Source organism: Aedes albopictus, chromosome 2 (assembly GCF_035046485.1).
Source record: "Aedes albopictus strain Foshan chromosome 2, AalbF5, whole genome shotgun sequence".
NCBI classification, from domain to species: Eukaryota; Metazoa; Arthropoda; class Insecta; order Diptera; family Culicidae; genus Aedes; species Aedes albopictus.
The window spans coordinates 357,273,072-357,291,133 of NC_085137.1; the positions used below are offsets into that span (position 1 = coordinate 357,273,072).

Below are 18,062 nucleotides of genomic sequence, written 5' to 3' on the forward strand. Positions count from 1 at the left end.
AACAAGATTACGACTCCTTCAACCTTAAGGTACGTACAAGCGAAGGAGATATTAACGAGCGTCATATCGCCTTCGACGATTTTTTTGCATTGGCTCGTCAGGAGACCTCGGGTAGATGGTTGCACTCTATCTTCCCACAGGTGTCGAAGAAGCCATGGTTCAAAGGGTTGGATCTAGGCCGCGATTTTATTCGTTTGATGTGTTGGCTGATGTCCAACCACTATTTGTTAAACGCACATCTCTTACGTATTGGGCTCTCAGAAAGCAATCTCTGTGTCAGCGGCAAGGCTTACCAGGATATCGAACATGTTTTGTGGGGATGCGATGAACATCTCGAACTCAGATCTGAGCTGCACAAAATTCTCCGGGTCCGAGGAAAACAACAGAAACCCGTTAGAGAAGTGTTGGCAGGCCTTGATTTGGAAAACATGAGTTCTTTCTTCAGAAGGGCAGTAATACGTGGATCCCGAGATGAACTAGATAAAAAAATATTCTAAAAATATGTTCAGCGGTTGGAATTTCAGAAAAAAATCGACAAACAAGTTTGCCAACGTTTGCCAACATGCAAGAAATGAGCAAATTTTCAAACTGGTTCCTAGCATCGAAGGCCCTTCAAAAAAATATGACATAAATCAGAAAAACTATTACCTTTCGTACTTTATCCTTCTGCTGTTTATCCCTAAAATAACTTTTTCCACTAAAAATCATTCGCTCATGATCATAACTCTCATCATCCGTCAGTCAGTACTGCACTCCTCAACTTCCCACCCGCCCATCTATTCCCAGTTTTTTTTTTGTAACAACTTTGCAAAAATCCACTGAATGCAAATAAGACCGGCCCGGAAAGCCTTGTCTTGTCGAGCACACCAACCATGGTATCATAAAACATGACTCTGAAGCAAGCAAAAAAAAATACAACCTGGGATGGAGTTACAGCTTCGAAGGATTGAGTGCACTCACCCATTCAGGGTTTGAGGGACACGAATAATAAGCGTTTAGAAGTTTGTACGGGATTCCATCTCGTGCCGCAGAGAGAGAAAAAAAAAGAAACGACAACGATGATGATAAAGTTGAAACTTCAGCCTCAGGCTTCAACAGGCGCAGCTCTCAACTCAAAGTTCTCCAGCACGTAACGCGGCTTTCGTCATTCCGAGTGAAAAAGTGTCAAAATGAGTGAAAAGACGTGTGCGAGGAATCAGGGAATTAATTACGATGTAATTCCAACTTTTCTTTTGGGGTAACTCGTGACGAGCTGTGTGGGAATTATTCGAAGGTTCGGTGACGTAAGCAACATGGATCGCAATCATATGTACAGAACTCTTGAATATAACTAATTAGGCAACAATTTGTATCAATTGCCATAATTATAACCCCATCATGAGCTTCGGATGCTACTCCAAAACAAGCCACAACGCGACAGCGATGGTGAAGCAAAAGAAATATCAATTAAGATGATGTACAGCACGGAAATCATTAGTAGTGACTGCGAAACTGATTGTGATAGTGGCACGAGAGTTTATGCTTTTCCGCCAATTTAACTAATGATGTGGTTTTGTGATTTCTTCTTCATGCACATATTTTTGATGTGAAAACTTTCACATTTGCTGGTGGTACTTGAGGTCTTGGTCACTGAGTTGAGTATACTGTATAAGAGTTAAGTGGTTGGAAGCTCAACAGCATCGTTAACCTTCACGTACGCGATCTCAAACATCTCATTTTCAAAATGCCGGTATTTCGTCAATTTTCATCCAATTTTATTGAAGTCGCCCTCAATCGATCACAAATTGGTGCAAGTTCATTACACTCGAGTGGCCATGCAATATTCGGAACTATTCCGGAGATATTCCGGATTGTACAGGGGCAGGGCGGGACAACCAAAACATGCCATGCGATGTACCAATCTTCATGATTTCGAGAGAATGGGGCAGAAAAAAATGACTGAAGTATGTATCAACTGATGTGGCCGCTCCGAAACACCTGGAACAGGTTCCGCGGGGGCCTCTCAAACACAATAACATACAAAAACACTTTTAGGCATTTGGCAAAACATACTCCTCCCGTGCCTCCTGACCCCAATATAATTCGGAATATCCCCGGAATGGTTCCGGATATAACATGGCCACTTGAGTATAATATACTAGCACCAATTTATGATCGTTTGAGGGCGACTTCAAAAAAATCAGATGAAATTGACGAAATGTCAGCATTTTGAAAATGAGTTGTCGGGGGTCGGGTACGTGAAGGTTAAAGTTCAAATGACGCAAATGTTTTTTTTTATTTACAACCTTGATTTTCGTAATGAAATAATGCAATGGTCCAATATTGATTTTGAATTGATTTTTTTTATTTTACTATCTATAACATTGGCAAAATTACGGCGTGACTGACATTTTATTATAATTACTACAACTACAACGAAGATTGTATTCCAAGCAACACTCCATAATATAAATTGAATCTAAAATTAAGAGAGAAATTTTTCCGTTAATAACTCTTATCTGAAATTGGTGTTCTAGTATCTACATTACCCAACTGCCCAGCAGGCAGCAGTCAGAGCAACAACAAGCTCCCAAGAGAAGTGTTTCGTACTGACCCTGAAGGACTTTGCTTTCTGATACCTACCTTTCATCGCCATCCGATGAATGGTCGCGATATCCACCGCACCGGTCGGTGGTAGAACGATATCACGGCTACAAAGAGCGCTGCTTGCAAAGAGCAACGCCGCGCCAGCACAAATTGTTGGGTGTTTAGTATCCGTGAGAAATAAATTAATTTTCCTTTCGGTACGGTTGGGTACGGTCTCATTTTCGGAGCAATTTGGCGGCACATTTAGGCCAGAGGCGAGGGTGAAAAGTTTCAAATTTAATGAGCGGGGCAAAAAAGAATTATGGATGGGTTCCTCAGTGAGGCCGCAGGGTCAGTGAAGTGAATTGGTGTTTAAGCAATACGATGGACCTTTCGTCGTTAGACTTGAACAATTTTCTAAGACGAGTGAATATCTTGGATACAAAAAAAAATAAATATCAGCAGAATAATTCATATCGATTATTTAGTACAGAACCTTAAAGATACAAATGAGCCAATATCTCTAGGCCTTCAAACTCGGTTTGCGGCTACTTCCTGTTCTTCTAGTATGGGACAACAATGAAATTCTCGCTCCAATTGACTTTTTTTATTCCATTTAGGTCCCATATGAACTGTGCAAAATTTCAGCGTAATCGGTGAAACTATAATTTAGCACAAGCGGTTCAAAGTTTTCATAGGATTTACTATGGGAAAAGTTCCACTTTCAGATAAAAAAAATCCCAGAGGTCGCCCCTTGTATCCTTAATTCAAATCGATCAATACATTTTTAAGAAAAATTATTTTTGAAACTTTCCTTCGACCGCAAAACAATTGGATGCAACGACAAGGAAAACTTCTCAAACCAAATAACCAAGTTACATACTATTTCAGAAAATCTTTCATGAAGTGTCACAAATAATTCCTTTACAAAATCTGGTATGAATTGCTTCTCCAATCCCTCCATGATTTTTCACATTTTTTTCGGGGATTCTTTTAGAAATTCGTCCAGAAATTACTCTTTGGATTACTTAAAAAAATATTCTGGATATTTATTCAGAAATTTCTCTAGGCATTCGTTTGGAGAACCTTTTGGAGATTACTTTAGAACACATACCTAAAATTTCTTCAGAAATTCTTTAAAGAAATCTTAAAAATACATGTTTAGAAAATTTGTCCTAAAATTCAGCCAAAAATTATTTCACGGATGCTTTCACAAAATCTTCCATGCTTTCATTCGAAAATTTTCTTCAGGGATTGATAAGAAGTTCTTCTATTCTAGAAATTCCACAAAGAATTCTTTTAATCCATCTTGCACTATTTAGTTTGGAAATTTCTCCATTTTTCAAACTAAAAATATCTATGAATTTGAGCAGAAATACCTACAGGGATTCTTTCAAAAACTTGTTTAGAGATTCCTTAAGAAATTTCTTTGGACATTTATTTGAAAGTTTCTCCAGAGATTCCTTCAATAAAACTTTCAGCGAAGCCTTCAGAAACTATTCCAGAGTTTTTCAGAAAATGTTACATATTCAGAAATTTTCTCTGAAGAATTTTCTCCAAGGATTGCTATAGAAATTCAACAAGAGATAACTTAGGAAATTCCCAAGATTTCCTCACATTCTTTTAGATCTTCTTTCAAGGCACGTCTTTTCCAGAAATTGTTTGAGAAAGTCTTGGAAAATCCTCCAACGATTCCTTCAGAGATTTTTCTAAAGATTATTTCAGAGATTCTTATATGGATTCTTATGGAATGGCTCAAACCATTCAAAAAGATTCCTGCAGAAATTTACACATAGATTTCATCTGAAATTCCGCAGTGTATTCCTTTATATATTTTCTCAGAAATTCTTACATGATTTCCTCCAAGTGTATCTCTAGGAAATTCTCTATGGATTCCTCTAGGAATTCATTAAAAAAGTTTAGGATTTTTAGTGGGGAATTTCTTTAGTTTTGTTTTTTTTTCAAAAATATCTCAAGAGAATTTGTTACCCGGAGTTTCCAGGTTTCTTCAGATATTCTTTCTGGAGTTTCTTCGGAAAATCCATCTGGATATTCTTGAAACATTCCTGTTTTTTTATTCAGAAATTCTTTCAGATGTTCATTTGACATTTTCTTCAGATTTGTTTCTAAATTCCTTCTAAAATTTCTTCAGCAATATTTTCGGAAATATCTTTAAAGACTTCATAAATATTCCTAGAATTACTTCAGAAATTTCAGAAGGAATTCCTTCAAAAGTTGTTCTATTGATTCTTTCAGAAGTTGTTCCAGCAGTTCCTTCAGGAATTGCTTCAGAGAGTCCTTTAGGAATTAATTCAGTGTATCAGGAGTATATCGATGAAGGGGCGCTCAAATCGGCGATCCTTGACTCTCTATCTCTCTCTCTTCTTGGCGTAACGTCCTCATTGGGACAAAGCCTGCTTCTCAGCTTAGTGTTCTATGAGCACTTCCACAGTTATTAACTGAGAGCTTCCTCTGCCAATGACCATTTTGCATGCGTATATCGTGTGGCAGGCACGAAGATACTCTATGCATAAGGAAGTCAAGGAAATTTCCTTTACGAAAAGATCCTGGACCGACCGGGAATGGAACCCGTCACCCTCAGCATGGTCATGCTGAATGCCCGTGCGTTTACCGCCTCGGCTATATGGGCGATCCTTGACTATGAATTTTAAATAACTCAACGTACATATGTACAGATGGGTAAATTATAGGTTAAATTGGGAAAAAATCCACAGCTCAGGTGAGATTTGAACTCACGCACGACCCTTATTCGTCAGACAAGTGCTTTACCAACTAAGCTACCGAGCCAATTAATGACCCGGCAACTTAGTTGTCATAAGGTTCAATTCTAATCTCATCGATCTATATCATCTTCCCCTAAACCGCAAATATAACCATCTCTGTTGTACATATGTACGAAGAGCGAAAGCGATTTGTTTATTGTCTGAAACTGTATGCCTATCATACAGGCACCGCTTCCTCAACCACTTGTAGAGGAAGAACAATTGCTATCTGGGATATTTGCGGTCCACGATCCACGATGAAGGTCTAAAATCCAAGATGGCGACTTCAAATTCAACATGACGGCTATTTAATGTTTTATGCTATATAACCATGCAATATGGGTATATTTGGTATGAAGAAGAAATCTGGACTCCAAACATGATGGAATTCCAAGATGATGGTCTAAAATCCAAGATGGCGGTTTCAAATTCAAGATGGCGGTTGTTTGATGATCGTTTGGGCTCTTTAATCATGCAATATGGGTATATTTGGTACGGGGAAGATGTCTAGAGTCCAAAAATGACGAATAAAATATCCAATATGGCGTCTCAAAATTCAAGATGGCGACTATTTAACTCGAATCGAACTCGATCGATTAGGTTTCCCTGATTGGCTTATAACCTGGTTAAGTTCATACCTACGTAATAGATCCGCATATGTTAAACTGAAATCCGTAGCGTCATCTCGTTTTCCGACACCTTCAGGCGTCCCCCAAGGAAGCCATCTTGGACCACTGATATTTGTGTTATTCGTTAATGATCTGACCTACCGAATAAACTCACATCACCTTATGTACGCCGACGATCTTAAGATATACCGGATCATTAGCTCGCTGGTGGATTGTGCAGCCTTGCAACAAGATATCGACGCTGTGGCTGCTTGGTGTGCCTCAAACGGAATGGAGCTGAACGCGATCAAGTGTAAGCTAATAAGTTTCAGCAAGTCGCAAACGCTGTTGACTTTTGGTTACAGAGCAAATGGGATAGTGCTGGAACGAGTTAACTCCATCAAGGATCTAGGAGTAATTATGGACTGCAAGCTAAGTTTTAACGACCATGTGACCTCGACAACCGCTAAGGCTTTTGCTGTTCTTGGATTCGTCCGACGAAATGCCTCTGAGTTCCGTGATGCGTACGCTTTAAAAAGTGTTTACTGTTCGCTTGTCCGAAGTATTCTGGAGTATGCGGTTCAAATCTGGGCTCCGTATAGGGAAACCCAAATCGGACGTATAGAAAGGGTCCAACGGTGCTTCGTTCGCTATGCTTTACGGAGACTTCCGTGGTCTGACCCGCTGCAGCTGCCACCGTACAACGACCGATGTCAACTTATAAGATTGGAGCCATTACGCAAGCGCCGCTTGTATTTACAAAGAATGTTTGCATACGATGTACTTTGCAACAGGATTGATTGCCCGGAACTTCTTCAGCAAGCGCGGTTCTTTGTACCTGCACGCCGAACACGCCAGCGAACTTCATTCATTACTGCTCGACATCATACAGTTTACGGCCAAAACAATCCGCTAGAGCGATGTTTTAATGCACTTAACGATGTTGAATGTTTTGACTTTAATATAAGTAGAACTCGTTTTAAGAATATTATTAGAAATAGTATGTAGTTTAGCATTAAATCAGTCTGTGCAGCCCAGCTGAAGACGGTGGAATAAATAAAATAAAAAATAAATGGAATTTTAGCACCTAAACCATGCCATATTGGTATATTTGATATGGACACGAAGCAAGGGAAGAAGTCTAGACTCCAAAAATGGCGACCAGAATATCGAATATGGTGGTCTAAAATCCAGTATAATGGCTCAAAATTCAAGATGAGTCTAAAACCATGCAATATAAATATATATGGTATGGGTAAGATGTCCGGAATCCAAACATGGCGACCAACTAAGTTTTTGGTTAGCCTAGTCCACTGGAACTGGAGATTTGCATCGTCAAAGTTACGAGGGTAATGATGATGAAAGAGACGAAAGATAGTAAAATTTACACGGTGTCCCGTATCACCTTAATGGTACTGTGAGCCTTCCACTTAGGGCCTGTCCATAAACTACGGAGATTCTGAGGGGGGGGGGGGGGGGGTCCCTGGTCGAAGGCTACGCTTCATACGAATTTCGAAAATTTGTATGAACAAAAGCCTACGAGGAGGGAAAAAGGGGGTCTGAGATGACCAAAAAAAAGTCTACGTAGCTTATGGACAGCGCCTTATTCAAATTGAACTACAAATACGTACATACAAAGCTTGGTAAAGTTAGTCTTCACGCTTGATAATGATAGAGAATTGCAAATGTAAAATATAATCAGTTCCATTTTGATGTTTCATTAAGCCTCTTCATCCAACCAACGCCAGTCACATAAGTTCCACTTTCCACCAGTGAGCGCTTTTTGATTTACTGCTAATGAAAAATTCCTTCGTTGACGATGAAAGAAGCGTTGACGGAAAAAGTTTATTCATATCATTCTCATTTTCTCTCTCTCTATCCCATCTCGTTACAGATACCTACTCAACCGGGGTCGGAAGTGGAGCGGAAGGCATTTTGAGGAAATTATTTCACTCAACAAAGAACCGAACCCGGTGCCCTAGTTGTTCCTAATGGTCGTCGTCGCTCGTCGTCTCACGTTCCAGTAAATCATTTCGGGACAATAACCTTCTTCGCTCCGTGAGTTGTTTCGTACTTTCGTTCGTTTCCCGATCCCGTCGTCGTCATTTTTTCTGCCCAGCGGCTATCCAAATAACATCGTGCGGATAAGGTCGACGAAATTTACGGTGGAGGGGGTTGAATAATATTTCACTTTCGGGGTGATCTGTTGAATTGTGGACGCGGTGAAGAGGACGAGAGGGGACGAAAAAAGGAAGAATCTTGGAAGGATCTTTTCTGCTTGTGAAATAGCCGATGGGACAAAACGGCTCGTGAAAAAGAAAGAAGAAAGTGAAAGTGAGTGAAAAACAAATCTCCCAAACTGATAGCTTTTCGTTACAGCTTAATATTTTGAAGGGGAAGCATATTTTCTATCGTGTGTAAGAAGTGAAAAGGGTAAAACACGTGAGGAGTGTCTTTTGCAAGGCCGAGACGAAGCCAAATTTAAATTGTTTCTGCCAGGCGGAAAATGTTCGGCTCCAAACTACGATCATGGATGGAAAATCACATCGTGCGTCCGAGGAAAAAAGGAAACAAGAATAAGAGTGGAAATAGCAGGTTAGTAGAATGGCTGATATATTTTTGAACTCTAGGAAGCATTTCTGAACGTAGCATAGCATAGCATGAATACTTGCACAAATCTTGGATGGAGTTGCAAAGTTGAATATTTCCATTGACATTGCTGATGTCGCTACTATCTACAATGTCATAGATTCACTCAGCTCCACACACCTGGCCAAGTCCTTGCAAGCATTTATAAATCCCTTCATCAACTTAGAAAGAGCCCAGAACTGAAGCATCTTCCAATAGATGAAAGGATGTTGAAAATAGCGAATTTTCAACTTATATGCAGTTATAAAGTAAATATACTGAAATAGAAATATTTTTAAATAAATAATATTGGAAAGATCTCACCAATTGTTGTGGGTTTTTTTGTGGTTCAATGCCGATCATCTAATTGTCTTGATTAATGTTCTTCTCTGTAAAGAACAACACAATACTGAACACTAAACACCCGCGCATCTATTGTTTTGATTTTCACTCGAGACAATAGCGAACGCGATCGATTATGCTGCCATACTCACCCCTACAGGAGTGATGCATGCACAGCCAAGAACAACATAATACTCCTAGGAAGCATTTCTGAACGCTGGCTGCTAAATGATTCGTATGTCCAAATGATAGCGTTTCTATCGCCTGGCCCAATAAATCAATCTATTGAGTGTATTTCGAGCTCTTTTCAATTGAACTTGAGTTCACTGTTATCGTGAACTTTTTGCTCTCCCTTACAGCTTATCTCTAGCAAACTTTTTAGATATGTCTGGATTCTCTTTTTGTGCAATACTCATTCCACAAAAACCTCCCTCCTCAAAAAAAGTTTCGGCAAATTGGAGAACCAAAGTTTTGAAAGCCTAGTTCGATGCCATTCTAAGCTATACGAAGAAAAAGAAAATCGATTAAGGATCCACGCAAAACATGATGCTACTTCTATATGCGACCGTGAAGAAGAAAGGAAAAGGGAGGAGCTGTTTTCAATACTTACTGATGAGCTTTGGAAATGATCGATTGTTCTGTTTATTTGTTCCGAGGTTGTTTATCTGATATTAAAAGATATATTCCTTTCATGTGTTTATCTGTTAAGGCGAAACTGGATCCATTTCCTCACTTTTTGGTTTTAAATTTTTTTTATAAAATAACGAAGCAATATTTTCAAAATCGGTTTTCGTACACATGTAAAGTATAAATCAAGGCATCTCCTGATTTTTTTTCAGATGGGAAATGTTTTTAGTTTTTGCAGAATCCATTTCTGAACAAAATTTCAAAAAAAAATGTTTCTGCAAAAACGAATAGTTATTTATGCAACAAGTTGCAAAATGATGACACGAGTCGTACGTTTATCCAACGAGGCTTGCCGAGTTGGATAAATACGACGAGTGCAGAAAAAATCGAGTTTTGCAACGAGTTGCATACAACATTTTTTGTAATTACGAAGAATACCTATCTAGTATAATATATTTTCACAACACAATAATGTATCAGGAGGAACCACGTGCGAGCATCCATGCTCATCAGTGTAGTTTTTTATTCGATCAGGTAGGCTATGGTGTAGCATTTGATCGAGTTCCCGTTGTCAAACAGTTGTTTGTTGGCAAAGGCAGAAGTCGCTAAAGTACCTCCACCAGCTTCTTTCTCGCCCGTACTGCCATCGGAATCAGAATAAAAGTCGTCTAGATTCATACACTCCCGTTTAAAAGTTTGGGGTCACCCCCTCAAAAACATGTCATTTTTTTTAGGCCCATATCTCCGCCAATTTTCGTCCGATTTCAAAACTTTAGGTTTCATTCAAAAGATAATAAGTCAAAGAAACTTTGAACATGATTTGAAAGAAACTTTTTCAAAAAATTTTGTATGTAAACTTAACCCAAAGTTGCCAAATTTTCTAAAAAATGAATAGAAATTTACGGCAGTGTCGCTGGAAGTTGGGTCGACCAAATTTTAAGATGAGAGCGGTAATAGGACCCATTTTCTATTAGCTTTCAACTGCTTTTTACAGAACTTACAGGGGATAGACAAAATGATCGGGACAAGCAAAATTTTCACTTTTCAAAAAATGTTCAACTAGCTGTAACTTTTCGAAAAGTGTATCAATTATGCTCAAATTTTTACTGTGAGTGCATCAACTAGTTGTGCATCAGTGGTTCAAATTTGAGAAAGATCGGGCCATTCTCCACGAAGTTATAAAAATTCTTAAAAAAGGTAAAATTATCCGATAGCCAACTTTGAGCTGTTATATCCCCGGGGACTACGACAAGGTGATGGACTTTCCTGCCTACTATTCAACATCGCCCTGGAAGGTGTTATGCGACGAGCCGGGCTCAACAGCCGGGGTACGATCTTCACGAAATCCAGCCAATTTGTATGTTTTGCGGATGACATGGATATTATTGCTAGGACATTTGGAACGGTGGCAGAACAGTACACCCGCCTGAAACGTGAAGCAGCAAAGGTCGGACTGGTGGTGAATGCGGCTAAGACAAAGTACATGCTGGTAGGTGTGACTGAGCGAGACAGGACAAGCCTTGGCAGCAATGTTACGATAGACGGGGATACTTTCGAGGTGGTAGAAGAATTCGTCTACCTCGGTCCTTGCTAACGGCTGACAATAACGTGAGCCGTGAAATACGAAGGCGCATCATCAGTGGAAGTCGTGCCTACTATGGGCTCCAGAAGAAACTGCGGTCAAAAAAGATTCACCCCCGCACCAAATGTACCATGTACAAGACGCTAATAAGACCGGTGGTTCTCTACGGGCACGAGACGTGGACGATGCTCGAGGAGGACATGCAAGCACTCGGAGTTTTCGAGCGACGGGTGCTAAGGACGATCTTCGGCGGCGTGCAGGAGAACGGTGTGTGGCGGAGAAGGATGAACCACGAGCTCGCTGCACTTTATGGCGAACCCAGCATCCAGAAGGTAGCCAAAGCTGGAAGGATACGGTGGGCAGGGCATGTTGCAAGAATGCCGGACAACAACCCTGCAAAGTTGGTGTTTGCTAACCATCCGGTTGGCACGAGAAGGCGTGGAGCGCAGAGAGCACGATGGGCGGACCAGGTGGAGCGTGATCTGGTGAGTGTTGGGCGTGACCGAGGATGGAGAGCTGCAGCTGCAAATCGAGTATTATGGCGGCAAATTGTTGATTCAGTATTATCATGAATTTGATGTTAACTAAATAAATGAATAAATGAATCCCCGGATTCAATGAACCGATTGAAATAAAATTTTGACCATTTATGACTTATATAATGTACTCTGGAAAACATTTGACTTAACTTGAAATTTTTAACAAGAGACAAAATTATAGCGATTTTGATTTTTTCACGATTTTTTAGTAAATTGGTCCTTTTTTAATATGCATTCTAAAACTTTTTCAATTTATTGGTGACTATGTTGTTGCTTTCCTTCAAAACACATTTATATATAAGTCAATTAGAGGGAAAATAAATGAACTATAATTTGCATCTTGAATTTTGAAACGATGTTGATATTTTGGAAAATTTGGTGTTTTATTAGACAAATAATCTAATCGTTATAATTTTCTTCTGTGTTAAAAATATTTAATTATGTCAATGGTTTTTCATAACTCATTATATAAGTCATAAATGGTAAAAATTTCATTTCAATCGGATCATTGAATCCTGAGATATAACAGCTTAAAGTTGGCTATCGGATAATTTTACCTTTTTCAAGAATCTTTATAACTTCGTGGAGAATGGCCCGATCTTTTCTAATTTTGGACCACTGATACACATCTAGTTGATGAACTTACAGTAAAAATTTGAGCATATATGATGCATTTTTCGAAAAGTTACAGCTAGTTGAACACTTTTTGAAAAGTGAAAATTTTGCCTGTCCCGATCATTTTGTCTATCCCCTGTAGCTAAAAAATCTAGAAAAAAAAGTTATTAAGTAAATTAATCCTTGATGTCATCGACCAAAAGTTTGGGGTCACCCCTCAAAATGCTGTATCGGCCAAAAGTTTGGGGTCACTATCCTAAAACATGGAAAAATGATTTGTTGATATCTTTGTCATCTTTCATTCAATTTTAATTCTTCTTGGCTTATTTGAAACAAAATGAATGATACTTACTGCATAGACATTGAACCACACATATTTGTTGAAATTTACATACTAAAACTTAACGTAAAGTTGCCTTATTTTTGAAGCGTGGTAAAATGTGCTAACTTTACATAACATTTTTATATACAAAAATCGTAAAATACGTTAAGTTGAAGACATCAAACGTAAATTTAGTTAATTATCTTTGAAATGAGCCAAAAATAATTAAAATTGAACTATAGATGACGAAGATATCACCAAATCACTTTTCCATGTTTTACGAAAGTGACCCCAAACTTTTGGCCGATACGTCATATTGAGGGGTGACCCCAAACTTTTGGTCGATGACATCAAGGATTAATTTACTTAATAACTTTTTTTCTAGATTTTTTAGCTAAGTTCTGTAAAAAGCAGTTGAAAGCTAATATAAAATGGGTCATATTACCGCTCTCACCTTAAAATTTGGTCGACCCAACTTCCAGCGACACTGCCGTAAGTTTATATTCATTTTTTAGAAAATTTGGCAGCTTTGGGTTAAGTTTACATACAATTTTTTTTAAAAAGTTTCTTTTAAATCATGTTCAAAGTTTCTTTGACTTATTATCTTTTGAATGAAACCTAGGGTTTTGAAATCGGACGCAAATTGGCGGAGATATGGGCCTAAAAAAAATGACATGTTTTTGAGGGGGTGACCCCAAACTTTTGAACGAGAGTGTATAACTGCTGGAGAGTGGATGTAGAATCATCAGCTGAATCTACGGATAACACGAAATTCAGTGCAAAGTGTGTGCTGGCAAAAGTGCCGAAAAGTGCTATTTTTCGGCACCTTTAAGAGTGCCGAAAAGTAGTACTTTTCGGCACACTTGCATCAGGAGAGAAAAGTAGGGCTTTTCATGACACTTCAGCCAACTGAAAAGTGAAGTTTTTCAGAACGTAATTACAAAAAAGTATTTTCCACCTGGAAAAAAAATCAGGAGATACCTTGATCCATACTCTACATGTGTACGAAAACTGATTTTGAAAATATTGCTTCGTTATTTTATAAAAAAAAATTAAAACCAAAAAGTGAGGAAATGCTTCCAGTTTCGCATGATGTATTTTGATGAGTGTTCTGTCACATTCTCCCGAATTTCAAACGCCAGAATGATAAACGCCTAAATGTAACAATCGCCCGAAAGTCATTTACTCGAAAAAACCATTTGCCCCAGCTAAATACCAAACGCCCGAAAACTATAATAATCTTGAAAACTTCTTTTTTGTAATTACGTTGTGAAAAGTTGAACATTTCAGTTGGCTGAAGTATGCTGAAATGGACTACTTTTCACCCCTAATGCAAGTATGCCGAAAAGTACTACTTTTCGGCCCTCTTAAGAGTGCTGAAAAGTAGCACTTTTCGGCACTTTTGCTCGTACGATCTTTTTACTTACCACCATGCCTTCCGTAGATTCAGCCACTGCCTCTAAATCTACTGAGCAGCTCGAATCCGAATCAGGACGATTTCAATTCGGATTCGAACTACAAATCAAGTGTAGAGGCAGCTGCTGAATCTGGTTTTGCTTTTACCCGCGCACAACTGTTTGAGAACGGGAGCTTGATCATTGGTGACGCCTACTACACCAGAGCCTACCTGATCAAACGAAAAACTACGCCGATAAGCCGATGAGCACGCGCACGTGGTTTCTACTGGTACATAATTGTGTAACTAGAAAAGATCGCACTAAATGGATGTTTTTCGTAATTACAAAAAACTTTGTATGCAACTCGTTGCAAAACTCGATTTTTCAGCACGAGTCGAACATTTATCCAACGAGGATTGCCGAAAATCATCATTTTGCAACTTGTTGCATAAATAACTATTATGCAATTTAGTACCATAATTCATATTTTATATAACTCATTTTGGTATCATAATAGCCAATTTTTCCGAACTGGTTCCTTATGCAACTGAAATGAGTTGCGTAATGAAATATATGTGTATAATGTTCAAAACAACGCATTATGAACATTATGCAACTCAAATAAGTTGTATTATGAAAAATTCAATGCATGAAATTTTGTATAAAACTCGTTGCAAAACTCGATTTTTTCAGCACTCTTCGTATTTATGTATGACTCGTACTGAAAAAATCAACTTTAAGTAACTCGTTACATAAATAACTATTAGTAATTATGTGGCATAAGATTAAACTTCGCACTTTTAAGGGTGCTGAAAAGTAATACTTTTCAGCACTTATGCAAGGGTTCACTTTTCCCAGGTTTCTCCGAAACACTAATGGCCTTCCGTAGTTTTATGTTAATTCGATGGCTGCTTCTATGTCTTTTTTGGCAGACCGAATCTGATTAGAAGTGATCCAATTCTGATTTCGAGTGAGTAGTAGCAAACAACGCCTACTATTGCGCCTAATTAAGAATTATACCGGAATTAAGAATTATACCGGAATAGTAGTTTACGCAACAAGGTGCAGAATGACGATTTTTACAGCACGAGTCGTACATTTATCCAACGAGGCTTGCCGAGTTGGATAATTACGACGAGTGCTGGAAAAATCGAGTTCTGCACCGAGTTGCGTACAACGTTTTTTGCAATTTCATAAATTACCCTTGAGAATAGTTTTAAACAAAACTTTTTCATCAAACTGCACACTGATGTTCATAGCCTTGTTCAAGAAAATCTGATCATAACAGGTTATACTGTGCAGTTGTCACAATTTTTCAAAACTGCGTCCAGAAAGCATCAAGAAGTTGACCAAAACTGAAAACAGTGCTGTAATGGTTCATTACGCATCGCAAATCAGTTCTGTAATGAACCATTACAGCACTGTTAATTTGGTGTGGGAAAGTAGGCCTTTTTCTGTCAGATTTGCGTAGGGTAAAACAGCCTATTACGATGATAAATTGCAAAAAAACCTTTCCTGCATTGTTGTTTTATGCGATAATCGCGAAAGGTACATTCATGCTGGAATTTCTTTTGTGAGTTTCGCCAGAATCCTTCTTCAAAATTTCCAGAAAATTCTCCAGATTACCTCCTTTGGGGGTTTCTTGTAAATTTATAAAATTAATCTGGAATGTTAACAAAAAGATGATTCTCTCAGGATTTCTTAACATTCCTCTTAGTATCCTATACAAATGCATCCCTGTCCAAAGATTTGTTTGAAAATTTTTCAGGGATTCCTCCAGATATTCGTTCAGGAATTCCCACAGGAATTTTCCGTAGGACTTTTTCAGGAGTTTCTCAAAAGTTTTCTCAAAAGATTGATCTTGAAACTAGTCCATGGGTTTTCTCATAAATTTCTTTCGAAATTCCTCCTGGGATGCGTAAAAGATTTTATAGGAAATTCATTAAATGATTGCTGCTTCAGTACATGCTTATGAACTTTGAAGTATTTCTTTAAACATTTCTGAAGGATTTTTCCAAAATCAAAATTCTTTGTTATTGCTCAGAATTATCTCAAGTAATTTTTCTAGGAATTTCTTCAGGGGTTTCTGCAAGAATTCTCCAAATGTTTAGTTTTCAACATATTTAATTCTAGGTATTTTTTTATAATGATTCAGAGATTTTTTCGGAAATTCCTCCATGGTTTTCCTTTAGAAATTCATATTTTTATTCCAACAGATTGTCAAATATTATTGCTTGAATTGCATCTCAAGGTCCTTCAGGTATTACTTCATAACATTCCTCTAAGGGGTCGTCCATTAATGATGTAGCTTTTAGGGGGAGGGGGAGGGGGTGTTTGTGATTTTGTGACGAAGTGTGACGATAGGGGGTTAGGGGTTTATGATATGCTACGTAGCTTTCTACTAAGCCTATTGAAAAAAGTATTTCGTAATTAATAAAAAATTTACTTGCATTAAGTATTAGTTAATCGAAGAAAAAACATATTGCATGATTTCTCTTTCCATTCACATTAATACAAATAACAAATAATGGATATAAATGCCGGCTTCCTTTCATAATACATGCAGCTATCGGACGCAACAACTGTATCTGATAAAATGGTTCGAAATCCTGCTTAAGGAATAATGTATTGTGTACGCAGAAAAATTTCAATTTCGCTCAAATGCTTCTTACGATCAATAATTTGCTGCTTGCTATAAGGCACTGCATACCGCTAAGGCTGCAAAGGAAAAAAAATAGGTTTTTGGCATTATGGCATTATTCGAGGCGTTCCTTATATAGTTTCTACAGGACTTCCTCGAATGAATTCTACAACAATTTCTTTAGTAGTTTCTCTAGCTGCTTTGTAAGGAATTTCGCATGGTGTTCTTCATAGGTTTTCCCAACAGGAGAAGGATAACATTTCCACAGGAATTCTCACTGGGAATCCTAAAAAAAACTTCTGAAAACATTCCAAATGGTTTTGGAGGAATCCCTGAAGGAACTTCCAGAAGAATATCAGAAGGAACCCTTGGAGGAATCTTGGAAAGAAATCATAGACAAATCCCTAAAGAAATCCCGTGAGGAGTTCCTGGAGCAATTCTAGATAGAACTATTGGAGATATCTTGAATAAACTCCTGGAAGAATCGCAGAAGGAGCTATTTGTAGAATCTCAGAAGGAGCTCCTGGTTCAATTTCTGTGGAAAACACGGAAGAAATTTTTGATGGAATCCCAGAAGAAATTTCTCAAGGAATCCCGATTTTTTTTGGGAAGATATCCAGATAGAACTCCTAATGAAATCTAAGAAAGAAATCCAGGAGGAATTCCAGAAGGAACTATGGGAGAAATCCGTAAGGGTTTTGAAAGAATGGTGGAAGCAATTCTTAGAAAAATCTCGGTATGAATATCTGATTCAATCCCGACAGGAATTCCTGATAGAAAACCAGAAGGAACTCCTGGAGGAATCCAGGAAGAATCTTCTTTAGGAAACCCAGAAAGAAGTTCTGATTGAATATCAAAAGTAATTCCGGTTAAAAACCCCTAGAAAATAAAACTCCCGGAGAAATCTCAGAAGGATTTTTTGGTGGAAACTAAGAAGGAATCCTTGGAGGGATCCCTGAAGGAAGTGTTGGAGAAGTTAAAAAGGAAGGAATTCTCAAAAATGGGAATCCCAAAAGAAGCTCCTTGAGGAGTTCTAGAATGAAATGCTGAAAGCATTTTAGAAGAAACCCTGCAGGAGTTCAAATGTCATGGTGCAATTTATTCAAATGAAACCAATTTGATATTTTTAACAGATTACAGTTTACAGATTGCAATACAGATTAACCCTCGAGTGATCGCGCTGTTGTATTTTGTACAACACGTTGAAAAAATCTCACTTTATGTATTCAGCATTAGCGTGGTGCTGGCGGTGGGAGCTTCAACATCCTGTTCTTCGGCATCAAGCAGAACGATGGGCGGTTTATTGAGTCATTAGCTTTGGTGATAATCTCCACTGGTTGCATCTATGGTCTTGATGAAGGCGATCTGAACCTGGAAGTTTGCATTGTTTTCTTTATATTGTTGTTTTATTTT

The 18,062-nt window shown here is 38.3% G+C and overlaps 1 protein-coding gene and 1 non-coding gene across 2 annotated transcripts in view; one reads left to right on the forward strand and one right to left on the reverse strand.

Moving 5' to 3' along the window:
• Positions 1 to 5,297: 5,297 nt before the first annotated feature.
• On the reverse strand, positions 5,298 to 5,373 carry Trnav-gac (transfer RNA valine (anticodon GAC)). The gene has a single exon. It is a non-coding gene; the product is annotated as a tRNA-Val (tRNA).
• A 1,714-nt stretch (positions 5,374 to 7,087) lies between these two features.
• Positions 7,088 to 18,062, forward strand: part of LOC109403813 (uncharacterized) — a 171,699-nt gene continuing 160,724 nt past the window's right edge. The window contains exon 1 of the mRNA XM_062852821.1: positions 7,088 to 8,551. Within this exon, the coding sequence (XP_062708805.1) occupies positions 8,463 to 8,551 (89 nt within the window). The 5' untranslated portion in view covers positions 7,088 to 8,462. The remainder of the gene's footprint in view (positions 8,552 to 18,062) is intronic.